The following is a 26,483-nucleotide window of genomic DNA, read 5'->3' as shown; positions in this document are numbered from 1 at the left end:
ACATGGTTATGTCATATCGAAATACTCGAATCGTTAAATAGTATACAGGACCGGGCCAAATGTGTTACGAATGAAAGAATGTTCACTTTTCCTTTTGGTAACACGTGTGACGTAAGTGTGTTTTTAAAAAGAATTATGTTCATCATGAAAAAGATTTAAATCGTAATGTGATTTCCTCGAGTGCCCTTTAATTAATTACGTAACTACTTTCTTTCTCTATCCTTCTTTCTCAAACCTTCTTTCCCCTCCATTTTTTCTTTTCTCCCACAAGGACCTTTTCCCCAAAATCAATTTTTGGGTCTTGTCCAAGCAAGATTTTCTCAAATCTGGAGGGAAAAATATTTCTCTCCTTTTATAATATCTCACAAATCAAAATTTCGAAAAATAACTTTTGCCACACTCATAAACCAAGCAGAAAAAAGAAACAGTTTTTTAATCCCTGTAAAATGTCACCCTTTGCTTTTGATTTTACTGAAAGTTAAAAATTTCCAAATTTTAACTTTATACCTGAACTAGTAAGTCGCAATAAAATGAAAATGAAATGACAATGAAATTTTATGCTTCGAGAAATGTTTGACCGTTTTTTTTCTTCGCTTGAAGATGTTTACTGCACCCGACTAGGCAGGACAATGAAGTGTAGAAAGAGGGGATTATCCTAATGACGAACAGCTAAACTTTTGAGAAACACGTGTCTGGCACATAATTGCCGAAATTTCTGCCACGTGGTCCTAGGCTCTTAAATCATTACAGTTCCCAAATATATTCTTCTTCTTAGGAAAAATTATTTTCTTTTCTTAAAATGCAAAATTTAAATTATCTTCCTCTTTCTCAATACATTTTTTTGGGGGAAAATATTTTTTCCGTATTTTTTTGAATATTTTTTATTTTTTTTTATTTTTCCCATATTGTAAAATTGAGAATCTCAACATATAAATGTACTTGGTTTTTTTTTTTTTTTTGAGAGAGGCGAGACGGAAAACAGAGACTAAATATCGCTTGGTGGAGAAATATGCCTTGTTTTGTGACCCAAAGAATCCTCGACCCATGAAAATAATGTGAATGTCAGGCACAGTTCTGGCATTTAGAAGAATAAAAGTTTCCGATTGCCATTACAGATAAAGGAACATTAATGCACGCTACATAAGTCGTTGAAGCTGGTTCTCTAAAACAAAAAAAAAGTAAATACATTTATATTTGAATTGATTAATATTTCATGAGGTTTACTTATTGTGGAATTGATTTTATCCATTTGCGATTTTAAACCATATACTGATCAATTTTTCTCTTTATTGCTGACATTATCTCCAAATGTAATTTCTCCCGCGAGTTAATTGCAGTCGAAATTAAATGTTACTTTCATAAATTATCGTTAAACATTTTACTAATATTGTTGTTAATTATTATTGTATAGTAAATTGGAGAAATAATGTGGTGAAAAATAAATATAAATAAATATAAATAAATATAAATAAATACAAATATATATATATATATATATATATATATATATATATATATATATATATATATATATATAATAAATAGTAACTATAAATATAAACGTATTTATTTTTCTTTTTAAAGCAAAACTTTTTTCATTTTCGTTAATAGTTATCAAATTCATTATGCAACGAATTATTCTCAGTTTTATAATTTCTCGAAAATGTAAATTTCTTGTTCTACATATTAATAGAAATTTTTTTTTTCTCAAGAAGACATTCTTGATATCGAGATTATTACAGCCCGAGTACTTTTTTCTTTTAAATTATTTTTATCGCCTAGAGAATTTAAAAAAAGGAATTTTAGCATAAATTTGAATATATAATTTTTGTAATTCAACAACAATTTTCATTGTTAATTCAAAAGATTTGTCACATGGGAAATTTGTTTCTATTATATGTATACATTTATATAGATATGAATAAGTCAGTTTGCATGCACAGAGGATATTTCCCTCTCCTTATAAAACTAAAATACTTTCCAGGGAAATTTTTCTCTATATAAATATAAACGTAAATAATAATTTATTCATAGACGAAATTATTTGCGGTAAACATTTTTCTACTTTCAAACAAATGAGGGCATGACAATTATTATTTGTTTTTGTATCATAAACTCATTTTAATCTGATTAAAAATGTGAAATTTTTACGACTATCGAGATTAGTATTTATTATTATTATTATTAATTATTAATAAATTATTGAATATTGAATTGAATTGATTCAAAATTACAAATTTACTGTTTTTTTCTAAAATATTAATAATTTTTACAGTAGTCTTTTTTCTATTAATAATCCAGTATCAAAATATAAATGTAATTTGTATATAAAGTGAAATATCATCAAGTCTCGGGTTTGTTAATCGACATCATTATCGCTTCCAACTTCCGTTAAATGACATTTTAGCAGATAATTTATGTAACACTTTCCTTTATGTGAAAAGTAATATAACACGACAAATACAAATAGCCTACTGAATATGTGAACAAAAAAAAATTTCAGAAGAATTGTCTCTCTCTCTCTCTCTTTAAAAATCTATTTCCCTGACCTAATTTTTTTTAGTCTTACTACATCTGTGAATATATATATAGAAAACTTTGTTGATCTATTTATTATTATAAATAAATAAGTTAAGGCTTCTTTGCCTTTCGCTTTATGAGATTATTTATCAAACAAAAGGGAAAATTATAAAAAAAACAGGAAAGTGTCTTAAAGAAAGTACGAGCTTTACACAAAGGAGAAAATAAATTTTTTAGACGTTCTCCTTTAAAAAAATATTTCCTTCACTTCAATAGTGGAGGTAATTTATATTAATAATACATTTAGTATTATTATTTATGAAGTATTTTAATTATATTTATTTATCGCATTTGTATTTATATTCTTTATAATACACTGTAAAAAAAGGGAGTTAAATTTTAACTCCCCAGGGGATTCTATAAAAGTCGCACCCATTGGAGAGTTAATGCCAGGGGAGTTAAATAAAGAGAGTTAAAATTTCACACCCAAATGCTAACTCCCCAAGGAAAAAATAACTCGCGCGGGTGTTGAATGAAGGGAGTTAGAAATTAACTCTCTTTTGGAGTTGATTTTTAACTCGAAAAATTTAACTCCCAACTCCCGAGTCCGTTAACTCCCTAAATTTTTTACAGTGTAAGAAATCTTTACATAAGAAAAGAACCGTTTCGTATCCAAAAAAAATCTGCCCGCCCTTCGGGCGGACACATTCTCATCCGCGCTTCGCGCGGAGGCTCGCTTCGCTCGCTAGTTTCAGCGCGCCTCGGGGCGCGCAAATATGTCGGTCGTCGCACTTCGCGCGCAAATGGCTCGCTGTCGTCTACAATTGTTGTACATTATTTTCATTCTGGTTCCTGTTTCTAATTATATATAAAAAAATTCCATTAATAATATCTTTTAAAGCAAATAAGCTCAAATATACTGATTCCTCGCCAAAAAATATTTCGCTGTGGTACGAACTCAGTCAACTGAGACTACGTATCAGACACGAAATATATTTTTTGAGCCGCTAAAATATTTATTTGTCTTAAAGTTACTACGACTTTAAGGTTTACATTCTCATCAAATATGTGTTGATTTGCAGCTAAAATGATATATTAATTTCAATTTTGTGGATAGAGAAAAATTTCATATAAGAAATTACCAATTACTGCAGGAGGAGAGAAATAAATCAATTACAATGCTGCCATGGGACTGCAGCTTGAATCAGACAAAAAAATGCATCTTTAAGCTATTGCAGAAACTCCTTTCTAGCTTGGTGTGAAGGCGATTCTGACATTTTTGGGTATATTTTTTTTTCTATCGACAGTCGTATAACGCACCCTTAACTGAGCAGTTTCTGTGCCTACAGGTTCTTGAGGCCTAAGCAGACTAGAATCTTTAATCGGAACCGCAATCATAACTGTAAGCGTAAGTATGAGTTAGAGAAGGATAAACAATATAACTATCCTTCCCTAACACATTCTTATGCTCACGATTACGGTTCCGGTTAAAGATTCTATTGTGCTTAAGCCTTCATTTGATACTGTGAAGATTTTCTAGCTAGAGAATTTTTTAGAAGTTCGTGACCCGTTTGGCTGCGTCGGACCCAAAAACTTATAAAAAAAAAAAAAAAAAAAAAAAACATAACTTCTTAGTCTTTTGTTGTACTGAAAAGTGTCTAAACGAAAAGTTGGTTGTTTTTGCTCAAAATTTGAGGAAAAAAATAAAAAAATATATTTTTTTGAAAATTGTAAAAAAAAAAAATTTTTGAAAATTTGAAAATTTTGTATTTTTGTTGTTTTTTGACGAAATGGGCTGCCCAATGAACTCAGGCTTCATTTTTATGGAATATAAAAGTGCCCCAAATTGCAAATCGATTCATAAAAGTTTATTCGAGTTATCATGGAGACAAATTTTTCCACAGACAGACTACAGACAGACAGACGGACAGACACTTCTCTAAAAACTACTTTTTTAGAATCAGAGGGTCATGAAACGTAAAGATTTTCCAAAATTAGACATTGCTCAAAATCGCACAAATCCAAGACTTTCTCATTTTTGATGAGAATGTAATAAATATTTATTTTTATATTTAATTATTTAAATATATAAATACAAATGGATATAAATTTAAAAAAAATTAAAACGTTTCAGTAAATTTTCGTTTTGAAAAAAGAGCCGATTCGTACCCCGAAATAAATAAACAAAAAGTTTCGGTAAACTTTAGTTTCAAATTCTCTGAAAAAAATGTCTTGAACCAAAAAAAGCGCGTTCGAAAGGGGCTTTGTGAAATGATAATACAGGACACAACAGAAATTGCTGCGTCGTTACACGTCTGTTTAGAAACTCACGAATTTCATAATTATTGTATTATGTTGCAAGATCGTGTCTATACATGCTGCCCGCCCGCTTGGCCTGTAAGCCTACCTGCGCCTTCGACGTAGTCGTCGTCGTCGTCGTCGTCGTGCGATCTGGCACCGGGGGAAGGGAGAAAGGTTAGGTTGAGGCGGGGAATTGTGTAATCCTTTACTTGGATTCAAGTTGGGAGAGCCTTTACCCGTCTTCTTTATCGCCCGATGTGCCTGCTGCCTGCCTGCCTGCCTCTTTTTATTCCTCATCAATTCCCTCGCATCCCGTCGCAAAAAAGAAGCAAAAAAAATCCCTCCAAACCGAAAGTTTGTCTCAAGAATCTCTTCAAAATAAGACACACGACATGACATCCGCCATAGTGTGACCCAAATAAAAGTCACATGTGTATAGACCCCTCCGGATATATTGTATCATCTCCCTAAACATCCTACCGAGATAAGTTACATGAAATCTAAACCAAAAAGTCTTCTCTAAATTATCCATATTTTCTTTCTCTTTTAAAGTTCCAGTGTTTTTCTTTACAGTGAAAATAAGAGGCAATTTTTTTGTTTCGATTTAGAGACACGTTAATCAAAAATTTCTTTTTGCATAATACACTGAAAGACTTTTTGTTTCAAAATGTAATATGATTCATTTCAAACAGGGGAAAACGATGTTTTCAGGTTATTTAATCGTACGAATGTATCAGAAAAGTTCGTAAATTGTTCGATATAATTTGAAGAATTTTAGAGAAATTACAAATGATTGCAGAAAAATTCAATTAATTGATTTAAAAAAAAGGTTTCAAATTAAAATCATTGAAATTCTGAATTTTTCATATTTTTAACAAACAATTCTGTAGAATTAATTCTTTTGAAAAAGTTTAATTGAATTTGTTTAAAAATTATTTCAAGTTTTTATTTTCTAATGTATATTTAATTGAATAATTTCCCAATAATTGAAATTTTGTAAAATTGAATTGTAAACAAATGAATTTGAAAATTCACAAAGAACTTTTTCAAAAATTATTAAAAATAATGGATTTATAAAAGAATTTTAGTTAAAAACACTAGAAAAAAATTTAATTTTGGAGAAGTTACAAATTATTGCAGAGATTCAATTATTTTCAAGAGTAATAAAATTCTTCTTAAAGATTTAATTATTTTTACTAATAATAAAACTCATCGCAGAATATCAATTATTTTTCATACAATTTTAATTGAATTCCTTGAAAAAAGTAATTATTTTCATGCAAGTTTTAATAAAATTCGACAAAAGAATTTAAATTTTTTTAAAATTTGTTGATAAAATTCTTTATGAGAATTCAATTTTGAGAAACATTCAATTATTCAATAAATTATTTACTTTTGTATTTAAATAATGGAATTCTGGTGTAATTTTCTAATAAAAATTGATTTAAAAATGAATTTTTGTTAAAATTTTAGATTATAATTGAATATTAAATACAATATTTAAAGAAGAATTTATTTTAGTTAAAAATTCTTGAAAATAATAATTGAATTGATATAATGATTTTATCACTCGGTTATCATTAATTATTATAAAACCTGAAGAAAACGATAACTCCGAGTCTTCGACTCGGAGTTATCGATATCTTCATGTTTTATAGTAAGTTATGAAAAATTTAATTTATATTTATAATTTTAAGCTAATCTACGTAAAGTTTGTTTAACCCAAACAAATATTTACTTGGTTTGAAATAAATATTGGGTTCCATTTTAAAAAATCAGCGTTCGAAGAAAGAATTTAGTCACGTGAAGCAAATTTTATAGTTGATTCAAATGTTTGACAAACAAACGATTCAAACAAAATTTGATTCTTTCAAAACAAAATTTAATAATTTTATTGTTTCAAACCTTTTTTTTTCTGAGCGTAATAATAAATCTGAACTGTAATTTTTATGAAGTATTTCAAAGTCTTCAAAATTAAAAATTCTCTCACATACCGTCCAGATACAAATTGAACATGTACTGAAGAAATAAAGACCTCTGCATATGAACTCTAGCTTTTAGAGTCTTCCAATCGAAAGTAATTCAACCGCTTCTTCTGTAACATATGAAGAACATTTTTAATTACTATCATTTCTGATAAAATCATCAACTGCAAAAATTACAAAATGAATAAGAAATTAGAATTTTGAAAAATGCTTATGGAATTTTCTTCTGATGTTAAGAGATGTTAATGACGATTAACAAATTTAAACTGAATTGGGATTTAAGGATTATAAGCCGATTTTTTGGTATTCTACTTAAAACGGAATAAATAAATTAATAAATAAGAATAAATATTAAATAATTACTAATCAATTAAGTCATTAAATGTTTGTTTCGGGTTAATCTTGTTTTTTTCGAAATGTAAAATAAGATTAATAAGTTAGGACTTCTTCTGAACAGTTTAAGAGTGAGAGACTTACACGCGTGTTTAGAACGATTTCTAAGCAGCAGCGCCAAATAAAGAATAGGCCGGTTTACTCACTTCTTACTATAAATAGACTATTAGTGCTCTCGATTGCATTCATAAAGTACCCAGTCTTGAGCATACCTAATCGACATCATAAAGTCGCGTCTCAACCAAAGCAATATAATTTGATTCCACGTGATATCATTTCTCTGCGTTCGCTTTAATTTTATTAAAGAAAGAAATTGAAAGTTAACAGGTTATACAATAAATTCTAATATTTAACTTTTAATTTTTCCACATTAGATCAATGAAACCGTTATTAACTTTCCCACTCTCACACACTCTCTCTCTCTCTCTCTCTTCTTCAAAACTTCTTTAAAATTTCATTATAATTTCATTATAATTTTATCTTTAAAATTCTCAACTCAACTTTTTTCCACTTTCCCTTTTTTTTTATCTCTATTAATTCATGTTTCTTCATTTATGTCTCATGGAATTTAATTTGTTAAATTTTCATGAATGCTTTTTCTCAGTCCAGTTTTTTTATCCATCGATATTTTAGTATCAGTAGCTCATTCATGTAATCCAGTGATTATGCTAATGAATAGCAAAAACTGGTTTTTCTCGTGTCGCGCTATATGCCGAAGAATCGATGCACTCGATGCGTGATGGAAAAAATGCATTTGGCAGCATAACATTTTTTGTATATTTGTCTCACAAAAATGTCAAAAAAATTTTATTTTATTAAAAACAGGTTATTAAAAATTCAGAAGCTGATTTAATTCAATTTTAATGGACAGAGAAAAAAAGAAGCAGAAAGAATGGAAAATTAAATTCGATTCGCTCTTTAGTTTTTCAATGTGTACATGAGAATAGTCCCATTAATCATTCGCACACCCATTTTCAAAAAGGAAAGGCACACACTATTATGAATTATTGTGACGATCAACATTTCAAAATGAATGGAAATTTTTCGTAGAGGAGAAATATGTATTTTATATAGATTTAGTTAGGTAATAATTATTTTTCAGTTCTCAATTGAGAGAATAGTGCGGAGGGGGAAATAATATGGATGTTAATATTTTATCCGAAAAAAAATTTTATCTGAGAGGCGGTAGGAATTGAACCCGGAACTCGTTTTTCGCTCGAAACGCACTTTAGTCGCCGCTACCACGGAGTAAACATTTCTTTTTTCTGTTTCTTAAAACAAAGTTTATCAAGAATAAAATATGAAATTAAAAAAGCTTTTTGACAAAATGAAACAAAATTCGAATTCTGGGTCGTAAAATAAAATAATAACTATTAAAAAAAAGTGCCATAAATATGAAAATAAAATAAACATTCACAAAAATAGAGCTAAAATCCAAGAAATAATTCTAACGCATTAAAATAAATTTGTTTATCAAGATATTTATTTTAAAAGATCTATTTCTGTTTATAAATACACATAGAAATAGAAATTTGTAAACCGCTTTTAATTTTTTTTCCAATTTTTCCGATAAACTTGAGGTTGGATAATAAATCAAGGTGGACATTTCTCGACATCGAATTGTGTTTTATACTTTTGTTATCGCTTTTATATAATATATTTCTTTTTTTTTCTCGGTTCGTATATGTTCAATTTTGTTTCGATTTGTCAAAGATTTACCAGAAATATTTCTCGAATCTTTATAAATAAATACAAAAAAATATACACGAAACAGCAACGAGGCCTATACAATATATGTTTTTGCAGTGCGTTTCAAAACCCACATATTTTGCGTTATGCAAATTAATTATAGACAATATTCCGTTCACGTTATTGTCTTACGGTTAACTTTGATATTCATATACACATAGATTTCAATGCGTTGAATGATAATAATTGAATATATATATATGCAAGTCTCAACATTGAAAAACTGTTCTCGTATAACAATAAACAAACAACAATCGGAAATTTCCTCGAGAAAATAATTCTTTTTTTGCGGATTTCAAAAAAGAAATTCTGGAAAAAATTTCTATTTGTTTTGCAAAAAGGATTTAATTAAATAAAATTTGGTTTTTTATTTTTTTAAATAATGAAAATTGTTGTGTGACGAAGAAAGGGCAGAATATAGATTTAATTTGAGGTTATGTTTGTAATTTTTAAACTGAAAATACACAAATGGGAAGAAGTCGAAATTTATAAAACACTGAAATTCATCTTCAGTACAGCTGAAATAATTAAGAAAAAGTGATTTTATTTTAAAATTAAACACAGAAAAGTTTTAATTAAGGTAAAAATAAGACAAGCAGGGTGGCCACATGTCAGTAAAGTCAGGGAAATTAAGAAAATTGGGAATTTTTTCGACTTATTTAAAAAAAATGTGACTTTTTCGACTTTTCTTCCAAACATTGCAATAAAATACAACAATTTTTAGTACTTAAAAAAGCAACTTATTTTAATTTTTATAATGCGAAAAATAACTATAAACAAATCTTTCAAAAATTGTTCGTGAATCATTTTTTAATAAAATTAAATTTTTCAAATATTTCTATAATAAAAACATTTTTGAGTACATAGTTGAAATTTTGTAAAATTGGAGTTGAAAATAATTAATTTCTTTCAAGTATTTATTTACAACTTTTAAAAATCAATTTTTGAAGAATTTTAATTGCAAATTTTGAAAATAATTGAAATTAAAAATGAAAATTAATGAAAATTAGTTTCTAATTTTTTAAAATTCAAAATTTTCAGTATTTTCAATTACATATTTCCAAAAATTCAAATACATACAAAAATAATAACATTTTAGAATTCTTTTCAACATTTTGAAGAAAACAATCAATTTAAAAATTTTAAATTAAAATAAAAAAAAAATTAATTAATTTTTTTAAAGAAATTCAATTATTTTCGAAAAATTACATTAAAATATTTTTAAAAACTAATTATTAGAATTTATTGTTTTATAATAATTTTTTAAGATTCAATTATCTTCGAACAATGTAAATAAAAATTTATGAAAATTTACTTTTTTAGACTTATTAAAATTTTTGAGAAATCATGGTCCTGTTTATAATTAAAAGTCTTTTATTTATATTTTTCAAAAATTCAATTATTTTTAAAAGATTTTACCAAATTTTAATTGTTTGAAAATTTTGCAAAATTGAAAAACTGTTATATTTATATAATTACAATTATTATAAAAAATTGAGTTTTTGTATTTAAATAATAATTAAATTCTAGAAGAATCAATTAATTGATTTAGAGATGAAGTTTAATTGAAAATTGTAAAAAATAATTGAATTCAGGAAGGGTTATAGGTAATTGTAATTTTTTGAAATTATTAAAATTCATAAATTTTACCCATATTTTCCGTAAACATTCATATTTTCCTGTAAATAGAATTTAGTGAGGGAAAGTAATATTAATGTCAGTAAATTGTCAGGGAAATTGATAAACTGAAACTTGTGGCCACCCTGACAAGCATAACCTTAAAGTATGATTTGCTTTTTGGGTACTTTTCTTTGGCAAATATTTGACTTCTTTTTCGTCAAATATTTAATATTTCTTTATTATATAATTTAATTATACAAAAATCGGATTTATTTTTTATTACATTTATATAAAAAGAGAAAAATATTAATCACTAAATTGCTTTCAGAGCAATTGGAAAAATATGTCAATGGAGACATTATATATGTTATAGGTAGATTCAGGCATGCGAAACATATGTATAAAATGGTAATACAGCTTTAAGTGTTTACCCCATTAAAGTTGCATGCAATTTTAATTCTGAAATGCGTTCCTATGACATCGTAATTTATTCCTGTTCCAAATCCAAAACTGCGTGAATACTGCATTCCCTCTATTAAACTTTTATGCAAAAAAAATTGTAGAAAAACTATTTCTAAAAATTAACTTTTTAAGTTTAAAAACAAAAGATGAAATACAGAAATAATAAAAACTAAATTTTTGGGCCAAAAAAGAAATTCGAGGGTAGAGATAAAAATTATTTAACCGTCTATATATTAATAATAAAAAAGCAATAAAATTATGAAATTTGTCTTGCATGATAAAATTAAAAACACTTGTAATATATATATATATATATATGTATATATGAATTTTTAATGAAAAATTTATTAATTAAATTCATTATTATATTGAATGTGACAAATTTATCTTATCTCTCTTTTTTCCACAATTTTAATGTTAACATATCGTTTTCTGATTTAAATCGCAGTTTACGAAAAGAAGGAAAAAAATTCATCACTTTTTCTGCAATTTCTTTTAATATCGCGCGCGAATGAGATACATTATTATCACCAAATGGCTCATATTGAAAATGCAAAAAAAACTTTTGTGTGCACTATTAAACCTCGCTAAACGAGTCCTACACTCGAATATATACAACCCACGTTAGAAATACCACATTCACTGTTTCTATGTATATATATATATGAGAATTTGGCTTTGGAAAAAAGAGAAGAGAGAAAAAAAACGATAAGCATAACCATAAAGTTAGATCTATATAATAGAAGTGTACTCGACAAACATTACAAATTATATAATTCTATAATATAACAGTATTTAAAGTATGAGAAAATTAAAATAACATATCTTGGATATTTTTGTTTTCGTTTATATTCGAAAGAGAGATGACTTTTTTATGTATTCTCTCAACTATACATATATATAAATTAATGTGTTAAATATTGCACTTATTTGCAATTTTATTGGCAAACAAGTTTTTATTTTACGCAAATCAGAATTGTTTATGATTGGAGAAAATCGATATAACGAATCGTATATTTGTAAAAGTGAATGATAAATACAATTTTTTCATGATTTTTTATTAATATTTAGAGTTTTGTATATTAATATTTAATTTAATATTTATTAATAGTTAAAATTTTAAATATAATATTTTATAATTGTATAATTTTGTTTCTTAATTTTTTATTTTGTAGTTAGATTATTTTTTAGTTAAGTAATTTATTTTTTATTTCAAAATTTAAAATAGTGAATTTAATATTAAAAAACAGTTATAGTTGATATAAATATTCGGTGAAATATAAATCCCGAAATTAAGAAAATTTAGCTGTATAATAATTTGGCTAGTAAATTATCTTTAAATTCTATTTTTTGGAAGAAAAATATAATATAAAAATTTACTTAAATTATAAATATTTTAAAATTTTTAGTGCAAATATTTCGTTTGGATAGGTATAAAGGAAAATTCGGCAGAATAAACATTTGGCTAAATAGAAATTATGTTAAATATAAAAGTTTTATATGAATATTCGGTTAAATATAAATTTCCATTAAGAAAATTCCGCTCTATAAAAATTTGGCTAAATAAAAATTCTGTTTTCAATGGAAAAAGTAAAATATGAGAATTTGATTTTATAAAAATTTGGCTAAATAGAAATTTCATTGAACAAAAAAAATTTTCAGTTCAAATATTAAGTTTCAATTATAAATTTCGATTTATAAAATTCTGCTGTATAAAAATTTGGCTAAATACTATAAATTTTGTTAAATAAAAATTTTCTTTGACTGTAATATTCGTTTTTGTATAGAAAAATTAAAAATATTTGAATAAATAAATAAATATGTAAAAATGAAAAAAAATATAAATAAAAATATAAAAAAATTTGAATAAGTAAATAAAAAATAAAAATATTAAAAAATATAAATAAGAAAATTATAATATTTGAAAAAGTAAATAAAAAAATAAATAAAAATATTCTAAAAAATATTCAACAATATTTAATGAAAACTTATTGGTAATATTTTCGAACCATTATAGATTAGAAATTTCTTTCCATGATTTAATTTATTGTCATCAACTATAGTCAACATTTAATTGAATTTAAATAACAATTGATAATAATCACTATACTGATTATGGGGATTTAGATATAAAAAAAATGTCAAATATAATGATTATATAAAATACGAAAAAAAATAACAAAAGTTACCGTGTAGGAAGGGAAGAAATTCTTCAATAGGTTAACACGATTTGCAATCGAAGAATATCAATTATAATTCAAGATGGCATTGTTTAGTGAACAATAGCGTCTTGGAGATTTGCGCACACCGCATCAGTAACGCGCGCATTATTAAATTAGTCTCTCTCTCTCTCTCTTTCTCTTTGGGGAGTTGAAGAGAAGTTGTAATAATGACATATATATTATGCAATTCGAGCTCACGCCTACCGGAAAAAAAAGTTTCATTTTCGCGGAATTGATATTATATATACACACAAAATTCTCCTTTATTTTTTTCTATGCAAGAATATTGTATATTCTTTTGTTTAAAAGTTTGTTTTTTTTATCATAGATTTAAGTTTTTCACGCAGAAACTGCTGCGCATTTTCCGAACCACACAATTGTGTGAGGGATTTTTTTTCCTATCTAAACAAAAAGGAACAAAACAGAGAAAAAAAAAGTATTACAAGCTAACACCAGCGAAACGGAAAATTGCAATTTGTAAGCATAATGCATAGCGCCTTTCATTTTCACTCGGTGGAAAATTGTGTCAATGTAAATTTATCTATTTACAAAATTAAGGGCATTGCATTGGGAAAGCGGAAATTCAATTATTTTCTTTCTTCTTTTTTTTGTTTAGATTTTTTTTGTTAAACCAATGTATGTATGTACTTTAAAAATTTATTTATGTCGCAGGTACAAAAATTTGTAGCGAATAAAATTCAAGTTCGTTTCTTTCGGAATTTTCAATGGAGAACAAAATTTATTTGATTTAAATAATCGATTTGTTGTCTATTATCAAGTATAAAGATTTACTTATAATAATAATTATTATTATCAATTATCAAAATGTTATTGTCAATTAAACAATATTTATTTGGTTCAGGTAAATATTGCTTTGATTTTAGTCAATATTTATTTGGTTCAAGTAAATATTTCTTCGATTCCAGTCAACATTTATTTGGTTTAAGTAAATATTTCTTCGATTCCAGTCAATATTTATTTGCTTCAAGTGAATATTTATTTAATTCAATTAAATATTTACTTAACAATAGACAAGTAATTTATTATTTAATCCAAATAAATAAAGTAAATTAGTTAAATTCATTATATTAGTATATTCACTTTGGAAAACTAGTAAAATTTTTCAAATCTTACAATATTTCTCAACTATTTTAGTGAAAATTGGGAAAATTAGTCTAATTTACTTCGAATTATTAGCAAAATTAGATTAGTAAAAAGTTATTACACTTGTACATTCACTTTGAAAATTTAATAGAATTTTTATTTGTAGTAAATTTTTTGAAATTTAATTTAATTAACATTCAATTTATTATGAATTATAATTATAATAAATTAATTACAATATATTATAATTTTAATTAAGTTGAATTTAATTTCTCAACTATTTTAACAAAAATTAGTCAAATTTTTAACTCAAACAGATAAATGATAAAGCCGACCTAGTATTTTAAGTTTATTATTTTTTTTCATATCGTAATTACTAGATTTAGGAGTACTTTGTACAAAAGGGCTTGTCCCGTGATTTTCTAAATAAATAAATAAATTATTAGTAAATTAGCTAAATTAATTATATAAGTAAAATTCACTTTTGGAAATTTAGTAAAATTTGTCAAAAATTTCAAGACATTAATTTATTTTAATAATCACCAAAAATAGTAAAAGTTCATTTTTTTTGCAATTTTCCTTTTTCGTTTCGAAATCATGAAAACTTAAATCTAGAGTTGTGCAAAAAGCTCGATCGAGTATTTTCAAGCTTTTCGTTTTTCTAGCAGGGCTGAGCAGAATCAATCCGAACTTGAACCAAATTCCATTCGACACGTGCAGTATTAAACCTAAAATAATTTTGAGCACTTGAATTTTTCGAGCACTCAAATATTTTTGAGTAACTAAAACTCGAGCCCGGTTCGAGCTTTTTGCACACCTCTACTTAAATCAAACATTTTTTTTCTTTTCATAAATAAATAAATATTTCCTGCTCGAAATTTTTTTTCCGAATAAAAGTTTTTTTATGATAATAATAAAAAATGGTAATAAAAAATTTTTTTAGAGTCAGAAAATTAAATTAAATTAGAAAAAATTTTCCCCTAACATTGTAAAATATACAAAATTCATAAGACAAAAAAATGTTCTCCACCTTTTTCTTCTCTCAGAAATGAAAATCGCACGCAGTTAAAATGTGAAATTTTTCGAATCTCTTGAAATTGCTATATATAGATATTAAAAACAGGGTTCCCTTCAGTCTCCAGAGTCAAGTTTACTTGCGCGATTCGCGTCATATGGAACAACCTCGTGTCTATGGCACTGCCTCCCCCCTTTTTTCCTCTCTCACTCTCTCTATTTCTGTCCCTTTCTCGTTTTATCATACACGATATTAGGCCTGGGCGTGGTTTTTGCCGAAACATTTCTCGTTACTGAATAATAGACGGTTGTGTGTTCCCGTTGATAGAAATTGATTGTGTGTGTATATATATATTTTAAGAGTAAAAGGGAATGGAGTAAAAGAGACATACCGAGAGATAGTTGAGAGTTAGGCATCGCACATATTAAAGTCATTGTTGGTTGGCGAGGGTGAGAAAGGGGAGAATTTCGGGTAATCGAGTGGGGAGGGAGAGATAGAGACAGAGATGAGGAGAAAAATAGAGACAAAAACAAAAGAAAAAATAAAGATAGAGATAGAACACAAAAATAAAGATATAAATAGAGGGAAAAATAGAAACAGAAACAGAAGGAAAAATAGAGACAGAAGAAGAAAAAAGAGAGAAAAAGCGTGAGAGAGGGAGAGGGAATGAGACGAGAGACCTCCTTTCACTTTCAACGTGCACTCTGCGCTCTGTTCCAACTCGACGACGAATAACTTTGGCGAGATTCATTCGAAAATGGACAAACACTACTAAATATTTTCGTGCAGTCCCTTCTCGATAAACTATTATTCAATCCGAGAGAAATGATTATTTCCTTCATTTTTTTTGTCCCAAATAAATCTAAATTAACAAATTTAGAATATAATAAACGAAAAAGCGAACAAAAGGAAAAAAATAGAATGAAACAAGAGATAAAAAATTGCGAAAGAGAGAAAGAAAATACGACAAGTAGAGAAGAAATAAATACTTGAGAAAAGTTTTGAAACTTTCGCAGAAAAAAAATTTTCATTTTATAAACCTGAATGAGTCGTAAAAAATTGTCTATTTAGAAAAAATACTTTTTTTCGAAAGGAGAAATACTTTTATTCAAGGAAAAAAATACTCGACAGAAAAAATAGTTTTATTCGAATAGAAAATATTCAAGAATAAAAATTATCGAAAACATACTCGAGGGAAAAAATATTCAAAAGGAAAAATATTTAAAAGAAAAAATGTTTGAAAGGAAAAATATAACTATATCAGGGTGGTCACAAGTTTCAGTTTATCAATTTCCCTGATAATTTACTGACATAAAAATTACTTTTCCTGACAAAATTCTTTTTATATGAAAATATGAAAAAGTCTCAATTTTCTTTATTTCCCTGTCAAAAAATTGTTTCCTGACATTTCCCTGACTTTACTGACATGTGGCCACCCTGTATATTCGACAAAATCAAAAGAAAACATATTCTTATTCCAAAAAAATACTCTAAAGAAAAAATATTCCAAAGGAAAAATATTCGAAAGAAACAATTTTAGAAAGGAAAAAAATTCGAAAAAAATACTCGAAAGTGAAAATATTCAAATAGATAAATATTCGAAAAAAATACTCGGACGAAAAAGTATTCGAAATGAAAAATATTCAAAAGAATACTCGAAAGAAAAAATATTCGTAAGGAAAAATATTGAAAAAAATACTCGAAAGAAAGGAAAAATTATTCTAAAGGAAGATTCGATAAAAAATTCGAAAGGAAAAATAGCTTTATTCGAAAATTCTTTTTTCTCAAAAAAGAAGTAGAGATAAAATTAAAATGTCAAGTAAAGAGTTAGAGATGAAAGAAAAATGAAAAGTTGACAGATTTGTCTCCATTTGAAAAATTAAAGAATTGAAAGAACATTTTTGGAGAATAAAATTAATCGCCAGCACAAAAAACCCAATTCGGGGCTGAATTAGAGAAATTTTCCAATTAACTCGACGGGGGGATTTATATTATATTATATTTTATTATATTTTAAATGAATTTTTCCTGATTAAGAAAGAGAGGGCAATTATTTAGTGAAAAAGGACAATCACACACACAGTGGTGCTTGCTCTTTGAAAAGAGCTCATATTGCGCTAATATGCAGCATCCACACTCAGTGCTCCCTCAATATTCCAATGGACTCTTGCAACTATAAAGGAGAGATATAATACTGGCACAGTAGGGGATTCACGATTCAACATGGGTGATAAAACTAGAACCATGATTCAAGCGAGAGCGGCCTTTGTTCTACTTTGGTGCAATTAGCCCCGACTTCCGCTTTCATCGGTAGCGGCCTTTAGAAACTTCACTTCGTCAAGGTTGCTAAAGGCGTTAGCGACTTTGCGCCTCTATATATATATATATCTATATATATCTATATATCTATATATATATGGAAAACATTTTTTAGTAAATGCGACAATAAAATATTTTGTTTGTCGCAATTACTGCAAAATATTTTTCAGTAAAAGCAACAAAAAAATATTTTTTTCCGCATTTACTAGAAAATATTTTTACTAAAACCTCAACAAAATATTTTTTGCCGCATTTACTTGAAAATGTTTTATAGTAATAGCGACAACAAAATATTTTTTTGTCGCAATTACTACAAAATATTTTTCAGTAAAAGCAAAAAAAGAAAATATTTTTTTGAATTTAAATTAAATAATTTAAATATAAATCAAATAAATTTGTTAATTGAATAAATTTATTCATTAGTAAAATTTATTTCCTAAATAAATTCATTAATAAATAAATATACTGGTTTAACATCATTTTTTTAAGTAAATTTATTTTATTACCAAATTTTATTTATTGAATATTTTTAATATATTTATTTTATTACCAAAAAATTTATTAATTGCAGGCCTCGGATCGACTTTAAGATACAAAAAAATTTCCAAACAATTGGATTTTTGTAAAATCTTTTAAAAATAATTGAAATTTGATAAAATCTTTTTAAAACAATTGAATTTTGGTAAAATCGTTTAATAATAATTGAAATTTGACAAAATCTTGTAAAAATAATTGGATTTTTGAAGAATTTTAATTATAAATATATAAACATGAGTTTTTTTTATATAATTTAAAAAAAACTAAGTAATTTTTTGAAGAATTTTAATTGAAAATTTTCACAATGATTGTTTTCTCCAAAATGTTAAAAATAATTCTGAAAAATTTTAATGTTTGCATTATTTTTTGTACCTATGTATTTGAATTTTCGGAATTATATTCTTGAAAATATTGAAAATAATTGAATTTTAAAAATTTATAATGATAAAAATTCTAAGAATTACTTTTTTTTTAAAAATTTAATATTATTTTTTAGAAGCTAGTTTTTATTAATTTTCATTTTCATAAATTTACACTTGAAGATTTTTCATTAAATTGTTTTGAGAATTCAATTTATTTTCACAAAATTTGCAATTAAATTTTTTCAAAAGTTGATTTTCAAAAATTGTAATAATAATACTTGAAAAAGAAATCAATTATTTTCAAATTAAATTTTACAAAATTTCAATTATTCCAAATCTTTTTTATTCAAAAATAATTTTTGGAAGATTTGTCTAGAGTTATTTTTCACACTAGAAAAATCGAAATAATTTGCAATTTATACTGAAAAAAATGTGGTATTTTGTTGCAATATTTAGAAAAAAAGTCGCATTTTTGGAAAATAGTTGAAAAAAGTCGAAAAAGTCATAATATCCGAGGCCTGTAATTGAATAAATTTATTCATTACTAAATTGATTTACTAGATAAATTTATTTATCAAATAAATTTATTCATTACTAAAATTTATTTATCAAATAAATCTATTTTCAAATTTTAATTTCGTTGTATTTAAATTCCAATCAATTGGATTAATTCCACGAAAAATGACAGTAAAAAAACATCTTTTTGTCAGATTAAAAAAAATACCGTACAAATCCTATTTTTACATATTTTACCCGCTAGAAAAAAATCTACTTTGATAAAGTAATTTTTTGATATATAAAAAGAAGAATCTTTAATAACGAAATATATTTTTCTGGTTTCAGCTGTGAGAGCGGACAGAATGCGAGGCGGTAGAAATAAATTTGGGCCAATGTACAAGAGAGATCGAGCGCGAAAATTGCAAATGATGCGACAAAGGCAATTGGCATTGCAAACAATTCGCGGTAGTCTTGGTGATCCATCGAATTATCCATCGGCAGTGACGCCGTTTTTGCACATTAAACAAGAAATTCAGATACCTCAGGTCTCGAGTTTGACGTCGTCGCCAGATTCGAGTCCATCGCCCGCTGCAGTGGCCGCTGGTTTGGTTACGACGCAAGCGGGCAGCGGTGGCGGGAGTGGCGGCGGTGCCGGTCAACATCAATTAATAGCGCCATCGTCACAGCCAAATATTTCAGCGGGCAATCATTTACATAATCCGAATCCAAGTCTCGAGAGTAAATTATGGGCGGCAAATTCCACGACACCAAGCCCGAAGGCCTTTAATTTTGGTGAACAATCGCAACAACCCCACGGTACCAATGCAACAAATAATACAGCCACGTCGACACCATCAGCAGTGGCACAACTCAAAACTAGTCCGATGATCAGAGACTTTGTGCAATCGGTTGACGATCGCGAGTGGCAAACATCATTGTTCGGGTTGCTGCAAAATCAAACGTACAATCAGTGTGAAGTGGACTTATTTGAACTTATGTGTAAAGTGCTCGACCAGAATCTCTTCTCGCAAGTCGACTGGGCGAGGAATTCGGTTTTCTTCAAAGATCTCAAGGTTCGTTATTATTGTCAACTTTTTTCCTCCTCTTTTTTCTTTTTTCTCCAAGAAACAATATTCCGGCTTCTCTTCTGCAAAATTTCATAACTATTAGTCAAATTATCTATTAAAGAAAATAAACAAAAAAATTTATGGATTAAAAGTTCCGAATGTTTTAATGAACGAAAATTTGACGATTGTCTACCAAAATTTGTATTTAGAGAAATTTTTCTCTCGAAGGAAAAAATATTATCTAAATGAGAAAAAATTCTCTTTAGATTCTTTTTCAATTCGAATAAACTTTTTCAGTTCAATTCAATTTCTCTTTTTTCTCATTCGAATTTTGTTGTAAAATTGTAATTTTACAACAAAATTCGAATGTACAAAAAGGAGGAATTGACAATTGTAATTTTACAACAAAATTGGAATGAGAAAAAGAGAATTTGAAAATTGTAATTTTACAACAAAATTCGAAGGCAAAAGATTGAAAAATGAAAATAGAAATAGAAAAATAGAATACAAAAGTAAATTGAATCGAAATAATGCTAAATGTTGCAATATTTAAAATATTTTATTTTTTCCCCTGTATTTTCAAATGCTGGGCAAATTTTTTTTTTTCAACAAGAAACTTCACTTTATGAGAAATGTTGAAATGCAAAATAAAATTTTCAATTTAAAATATATGAAGTGCATATATTTTTGTATATATACGTACAGCGAAAAATATATTCTTTTTGAGGAATAATCGAATTTTCTTGTGGTGAAAATATTTTTTTTTTTTTGCACAATATTGTAAAATCATTTCTATTGAATATTTTATAGGAATGTAAAATATGAAAAAAGTGAAGGGATATTGAAGAAGTCCATATACACAAGCAACTCGGAAAATAAATATTCTTTCAATATTGTATAAACATTCGAAATTCCTGCAATTTTTTTTTTTGATATTTTCAAAATAATAATAATAATAATAATAATAATAATAATAATGATAATATTTTTAATACTCGAACAAAAAAATACGTTAATTTTTGTATAAAAAAGAATAGTACAAAAATTATTGTAATATTTAATTTAATAGGTACTTAAACTAATACTTAATTTATTACTTAATTTAATATTTAATTAAAATCGTGTTTAGGTAATATTTATTATAATATTTAATTTAATATTTAATTCAAAATCGAATTAATATAGTTTTACTATTTCGAGATTCAAATTCAAAGAAAAATTTTACAAAACAAAATTAAATTTTTTTAGGGCAAAAATATTTTTTTTTTTGCATGAAGTAAATAATAAATCAAATAATGCAATTTACACAAAAAAAAAAATGCGAATTTTCCAAATGAGAAAAAAGATAGAATATGTAATAAAAAATCTCAAAATTGTAAAATTATAATTTTACAATTTTGAGATTCAAATATTTAAAAATTGATTAGGTATACACCATAAAATTTTTTTTAAAACTGTTTTTTAACTAATTTTTATCTTTAACTACGAAATTTTTGTATGCCACAAATATTTTTTTGTTTGTGTTAAATAACAAATTAAACACTGAAATTTTCAAAAACTTGAAACTGGACGAGAAAAAAATTTCCAAATTTCTTTTGGAAGAAAATCAAATTAAAATTTAGTTCATTTCAAATGTTCAAGAACTTATAACTAAATGCATCATAAATGGGACTAAATATTTATTAATTTATAAATTTTTCTGAATTCAAATTTCTTGAATTGAAGAAAAAGCGAAATATTTACTTATTTGAAAAAGATGTAAGTTTCGAGTTAATTGAATAATTAATTCAATTTAATTATTTTACATTTTATTAAGTAATTAATCGGAAAAAAGGGGAAAAAATATATTTGGAAACATTAAAATTAAATATAAAAAATTTGAATTTTCTTCGATAGTATTTTTTTCAAGAGAATTTTTTTTTCGAAAGCAAATGAAAAACATGCGATCGAAATTATTCAAAAATTTTATTATTTTTTTCTGAAAAAAAATGAAAAACACGATCGGAATTAAGGCAACTAATTTAATTACTTTTCGAAAGTATTTTTCCGAAAGCAAATAAAGAACATGATCGAAATTATTGAAAATAATTTAATTAATTTTTGAACGTACTTTTTTTTACCTCAATCGAATGAAAATCACGATCGAAATTATTGATAAAATTTAACTGATGAATTATTCCGAAAATCGAAATAAAATAATAAAGCCAAGCATTTTAATGGCGTCCCATGCGGATATGACTCGGTTTTATCTGCGGTTTTTATTATGAAATACGTTCGCGACGTATAGAAGGAAAAAAATATATATATTGATATAATAGACGCGGAAAGTATTTGGATCATGTTTTGCGAGTAAGTCAACGTTCCTGAGGAAAATTTTCCCTTTCCTTTTTCATGAATGCTTCAATATTAAACGCACGCCTAAGTAGCTATTGAACTTATAATTTTGCTATATATATTGTTCTCGTCGAGAAAATTCATAAGAATTAATATTATATATTTACTGTCCTTTTTCTGCGCACATTTATTTATATATTATAAATAAATGCGGAGAAAAAGGAAAAAAAAATTTTTTTAAACATTTAGTAAAGAAAAATTGAAGCAAAAATATTTAATAACAGGTTCCCTTGAAACAAAAACTTCACTAAAAAATGTTTTTTTCCCATAGAGTTATTATCCCCTGGTAATAAATAATATCCAAATAACTATAAATAAATATTTTTTTTGTTTTTAAATTAAATTAATTCGTAAAATTTAATTTTTTAATTTAAAAATATCTAATTAAAAAATATTAAGATCATATACTTTTTTTTAAAAGTAAAATTCAATTTTCCTCTTCTCGTTAATATAAATTAATGGGCAATTTAGAAATTCAGAAAATTATCGAGAAAAAAAATTCATTCAAGCAATATTTGCCTTGTATTATTGATTTGCATATTTCCATAATATTTGTTTTTCAATTTTTTTTCAAGAAGCCGGGAATATCACTCGAAACGTATAATTTACATAAAGTTTAAGTTTTTTTTTTAAATTTCTTTTTTAACTGAAAATAATTTCCCATTAGTGTATAATGTTCCTAAAAGTTTTGAACGTTCAAATGAACGACGATATTTATTTTTACTTCTTTTAATTTGTCTTTTTTTACAACAAAGTTTGTTACAAAAATTTTAAATAATTACAAATTTGTTTTTAAAAAAATGACCAATAATAATTATTAGTAATTAAAAAATTAATTCTCAATTAAGTAAATATTCAATTTTAATTATTTCCTTTTTTTCTGGTAATATTTTCCAAAGATATTTAAAAATTTCATGGGAAGTGAAATTATGGAAGGATTTAACTCTACTCAATTATTTAGAAATTTCGTTCATTTAAACTTTAAAAGTTTGTAAAAATTTGCTATAATTATTCGGAACTAAATTGAATTAAAAATGTAAAATTAATTAAAATTGTATAAAAAATTACCATTGATTTTAAGAACCAATTCGAATTATTGTAGCTATTTTTTTTATTTTTAATTATTTTTTTCTTTCGATGTTTTTATTTAAATTATTTAATTAAATATTTAAAAAAATATTAATGTACCTATAAATTATATTAAATTAATTTAATTTTTTTTTATTTTATTTCATTAAAGATTTTAACTCAATTTGATGAAGTAAAAAATTCATTTAATTATATTCTAAATAATTATTCATTGTTTTTTTTCAACAAAATTGGAAATACGAGCTAAATAAGACAATAGAATAAAGTTTGGCATTGCGCTATAAATAGGTATAGATTATCTCGCACTATAAATAAATGTTGCCGACTTCTTTGACAAAGATAGGCCTCTGTGGAAATTATTACGGCATCCCACATTAATGGGAAATTATTGCAGTTTTAAATTTAAAAGTATAATTTATTTTTTTTCATAGAAACATCATTATAATCTAGACTATTAAGAAAAAAAAATTGAACTATTTTTATTTTTTTTTCCAATCTTATAGTGTTAACTGATTGTGAGAAATCTCTCCTACACAATTCATCTTCATTATACAAGTTCTTGAAATCATTTTTTTTTCGAAGAGAGAAAATCCTTCAAAATAATATTGAGATCGAAAAACAAGAATATATCTCATTTGAATTCTTAATTTGTATCCTTCAATTAAAAAAAACAATTTTGTATTTTTCAATTCTTTTGACATGAGAAAAAAATTCAAAAGTTTCTTTTTTCAATCTTTGGATTGAAAAATCACTCGGAATTCAGATAACCTCATTTTTTCCCCCTTTAAATGTGAAAGTAATTTTTCATTATAATCAATTTCTTTAAGTTTCATTTCTGCCAATCAAGGCAATAAATTCTTTTCGAAAGATATATAGAAAACGAATAATCCGAGAGCTGAAAAAATTTGAAATCATTCAGGGAATTTTGTTTTTTTTTAGTGAATATTAGTAATATTAGTGTAAGTAGAGTATTGATTAATAAGAAAAGATGTAAGAATAAAATATAAATATACGAAGGAGATAATGGATGAAAATTTGTAATTTAGCAGATGAATTAAAATTTAATCCTTAACGATAAGTTACTCGTTGTTGGGCTGTTAATGTTGTGTACGTGTGTATATATGTGGCGGGGATGTGAGGTAACCGTAACCGGCAGCATTGCACAATCCCTGAATGATTTCAAGCATCGCCTCATATCTAGGTCATAACAAGATACGTTTCTAGGTTATGGCACTTACCTCAAAGCGGGTTCACAATAATTCTTAACTACAATTATCCATGTATACTTTCAATAATGATCTAACATTATAATGGATTTAATTCCTCTCTTGATACTCGGACAACATTTTTTTTAAAATCATTCTCCTCTCTCCCTCTGCGTGTGTCCTCTCTTTCACTGTTGTTCACTGTCATCACGTGAACCGGTTTTTTTTCATTACAATTTCCATAAGTTACGCTCGATGGTAAATAACAAGAAATTGTGCTGTTACTGAATTTTTTTTGCTTCTTCATTTTAAATCTTTAAATATATTAATATACACGATACAAACGAAAGTAAAAGTCTGGTAGAAAGACTTTTCCAATCAACCGGCCTTTCAGGGACGTATGAGTAATGATGATTTCAAAGGCGTTTTGCTAATTAAATTACTCGCTTTCACGTAACTTCGAGCAAGCATTCGTTTTCGCTGCATTCTTATCATTTTTTTTTAATCGAGAACGCAATTTTTTGTTAATTAAAAGTCTTTTTTTTTGTATAACAAACGGACGCCATTATGAACTTTCAAATTAAGAATTAAACCAATTGGGTTGCAGCAAAGACCAAAGAGCTGCAGATGGCGCCAGTTTGTTGAAAATTTCAGGGGTGGTAATGTTCTAAAGGGAAATTACTCGTGTGGCGGGAAATTTTTAAAATTACTAAACCGATTACGATTTTTAGTTATCTTTAAATACTTTTAACCGTAAGAGGGGATATTTTTTTCAACTAGTAAAAAAAAACTAGTGAAAACTAGTAAAAAGTCTAGTAACAATAGTAAAAAGTCTAGTAATGATAGTAATTAGTAAGTAATTTACTCACGTATTGACGGAAATCTATTCTTTTACAGGTTGACGACCAAATGAAACTTCTCCAACACTCCTGGTCTGATATGTTGGTGCTTGATCATCTACATCAGAGGTTACACAATAATCTGCCAGACGAGACAACACTTCACAATGGGCAAAAGTTTGATCTCCTTTGCCTCGGCCTATTGGGGGTGCCATCATTAGCCGATCTTTTCAACGATCTTTCCTCAAAATTGCAAGAATTAAAATTCGACCTGTCCGATTATATTTGCATGAAGTTCCTGATGCTGCTTAATCACGGTAAATATTTTTCCTCCACTTTTTTTTTTGTCTGAAAATTAAAAAAGAAAACTATTATTTGTAGTGATGTAATTCAAATAATATTATTGTCACGTGACAAATAATTATTATTTATGACGTGCTCGGTGCTCTGAAGTATTTTAAGGTTTTTTTTGTTTAATTAAAAGAAAAATATTTTAGTGACATTATTAATGAAATTTTTTAAAGTTATGTTTGTGTATTTTTGGTTACTTCATTATTTTTATCATTTTTACCTTAACTAAAAGGAGTAAAAGTTTCTATTTGTGTAAAATTGTAAAAAAATGATGACGATGGTGATAAAAAAAATTGTGTAAAACTAAAATTACTTTATTAACTATTGTAGATTTAGTGAAATTTAATGAAACCTTCGGAGAGCGTTTAGAAAAATTTTGAAAATTCTAATTATTAATTTAAGGGGTGATTCTTTTTGACAATGTAAATATTAATTATCGCTTTGATTTCGC

The 26,483-nt window shown here is 26.1% G+C and overlaps 1 protein-coding gene and 1 long non-coding RNA gene across 3 annotated transcripts in view; one reads left to right on the top strand and one right to left on the bottom strand.

Annotated features, from left to right (window-relative positions):
• LOC122498984 (nuclear hormone receptor FTZ-F1) overlaps positions 1 to 26,483 on the top strand; it is a 285,716-nt gene that overhangs the window by 255,927 nt on the left and 3,306 nt on the right. For both annotated transcript variants that reach the window (XM_043607005.1, XM_043607004.1), the window contains 2 exons: positions 19,433 to 20,160; positions 25,740 to 25,998. In XM_043607005.1, the coding sequence (XP_043462940.1) occupies positions 19,433 to 20,160; positions 25,740 to 25,998 (987 nt within the window). The remainder of the gene's footprint in view (positions 1 to 19,432; positions 20,161 to 25,739; positions 25,999 to 26,483) is intronic.
• On the bottom strand, positions 796 to 25,843 carry LOC122498992. The gene is made up of 3 exons (XR_006301291.1): positions 25,712 to 25,843; positions 6,816 to 6,916; positions 796 to 1,162 (listed from the first exon to the last, which is right to left on the bottom strand). It is a non-coding gene; the product is annotated as an uncharacterized LOC122498992 (long non-coding RNA).

Source organism: Leptopilina heterotoma, unplaced genomic scaffold (genome assembly GCF_015476425.1).
Source record: "Leptopilina heterotoma isolate Lh14 unplaced genomic scaffold, ASM1547642v1 Lhet_163, whole genome shotgun sequence".
In the NCBI taxonomy this organism is placed as follows: domain Eukaryota; kingdom Metazoa; phylum Arthropoda; class Insecta; order Hymenoptera; family Figitidae; genus Leptopilina; species Leptopilina heterotoma.
The sequence above is the reverse complement of the archived record's forward strand: the minus strand, read 5'-3'. Positions and strand labels throughout refer to the sequence as shown.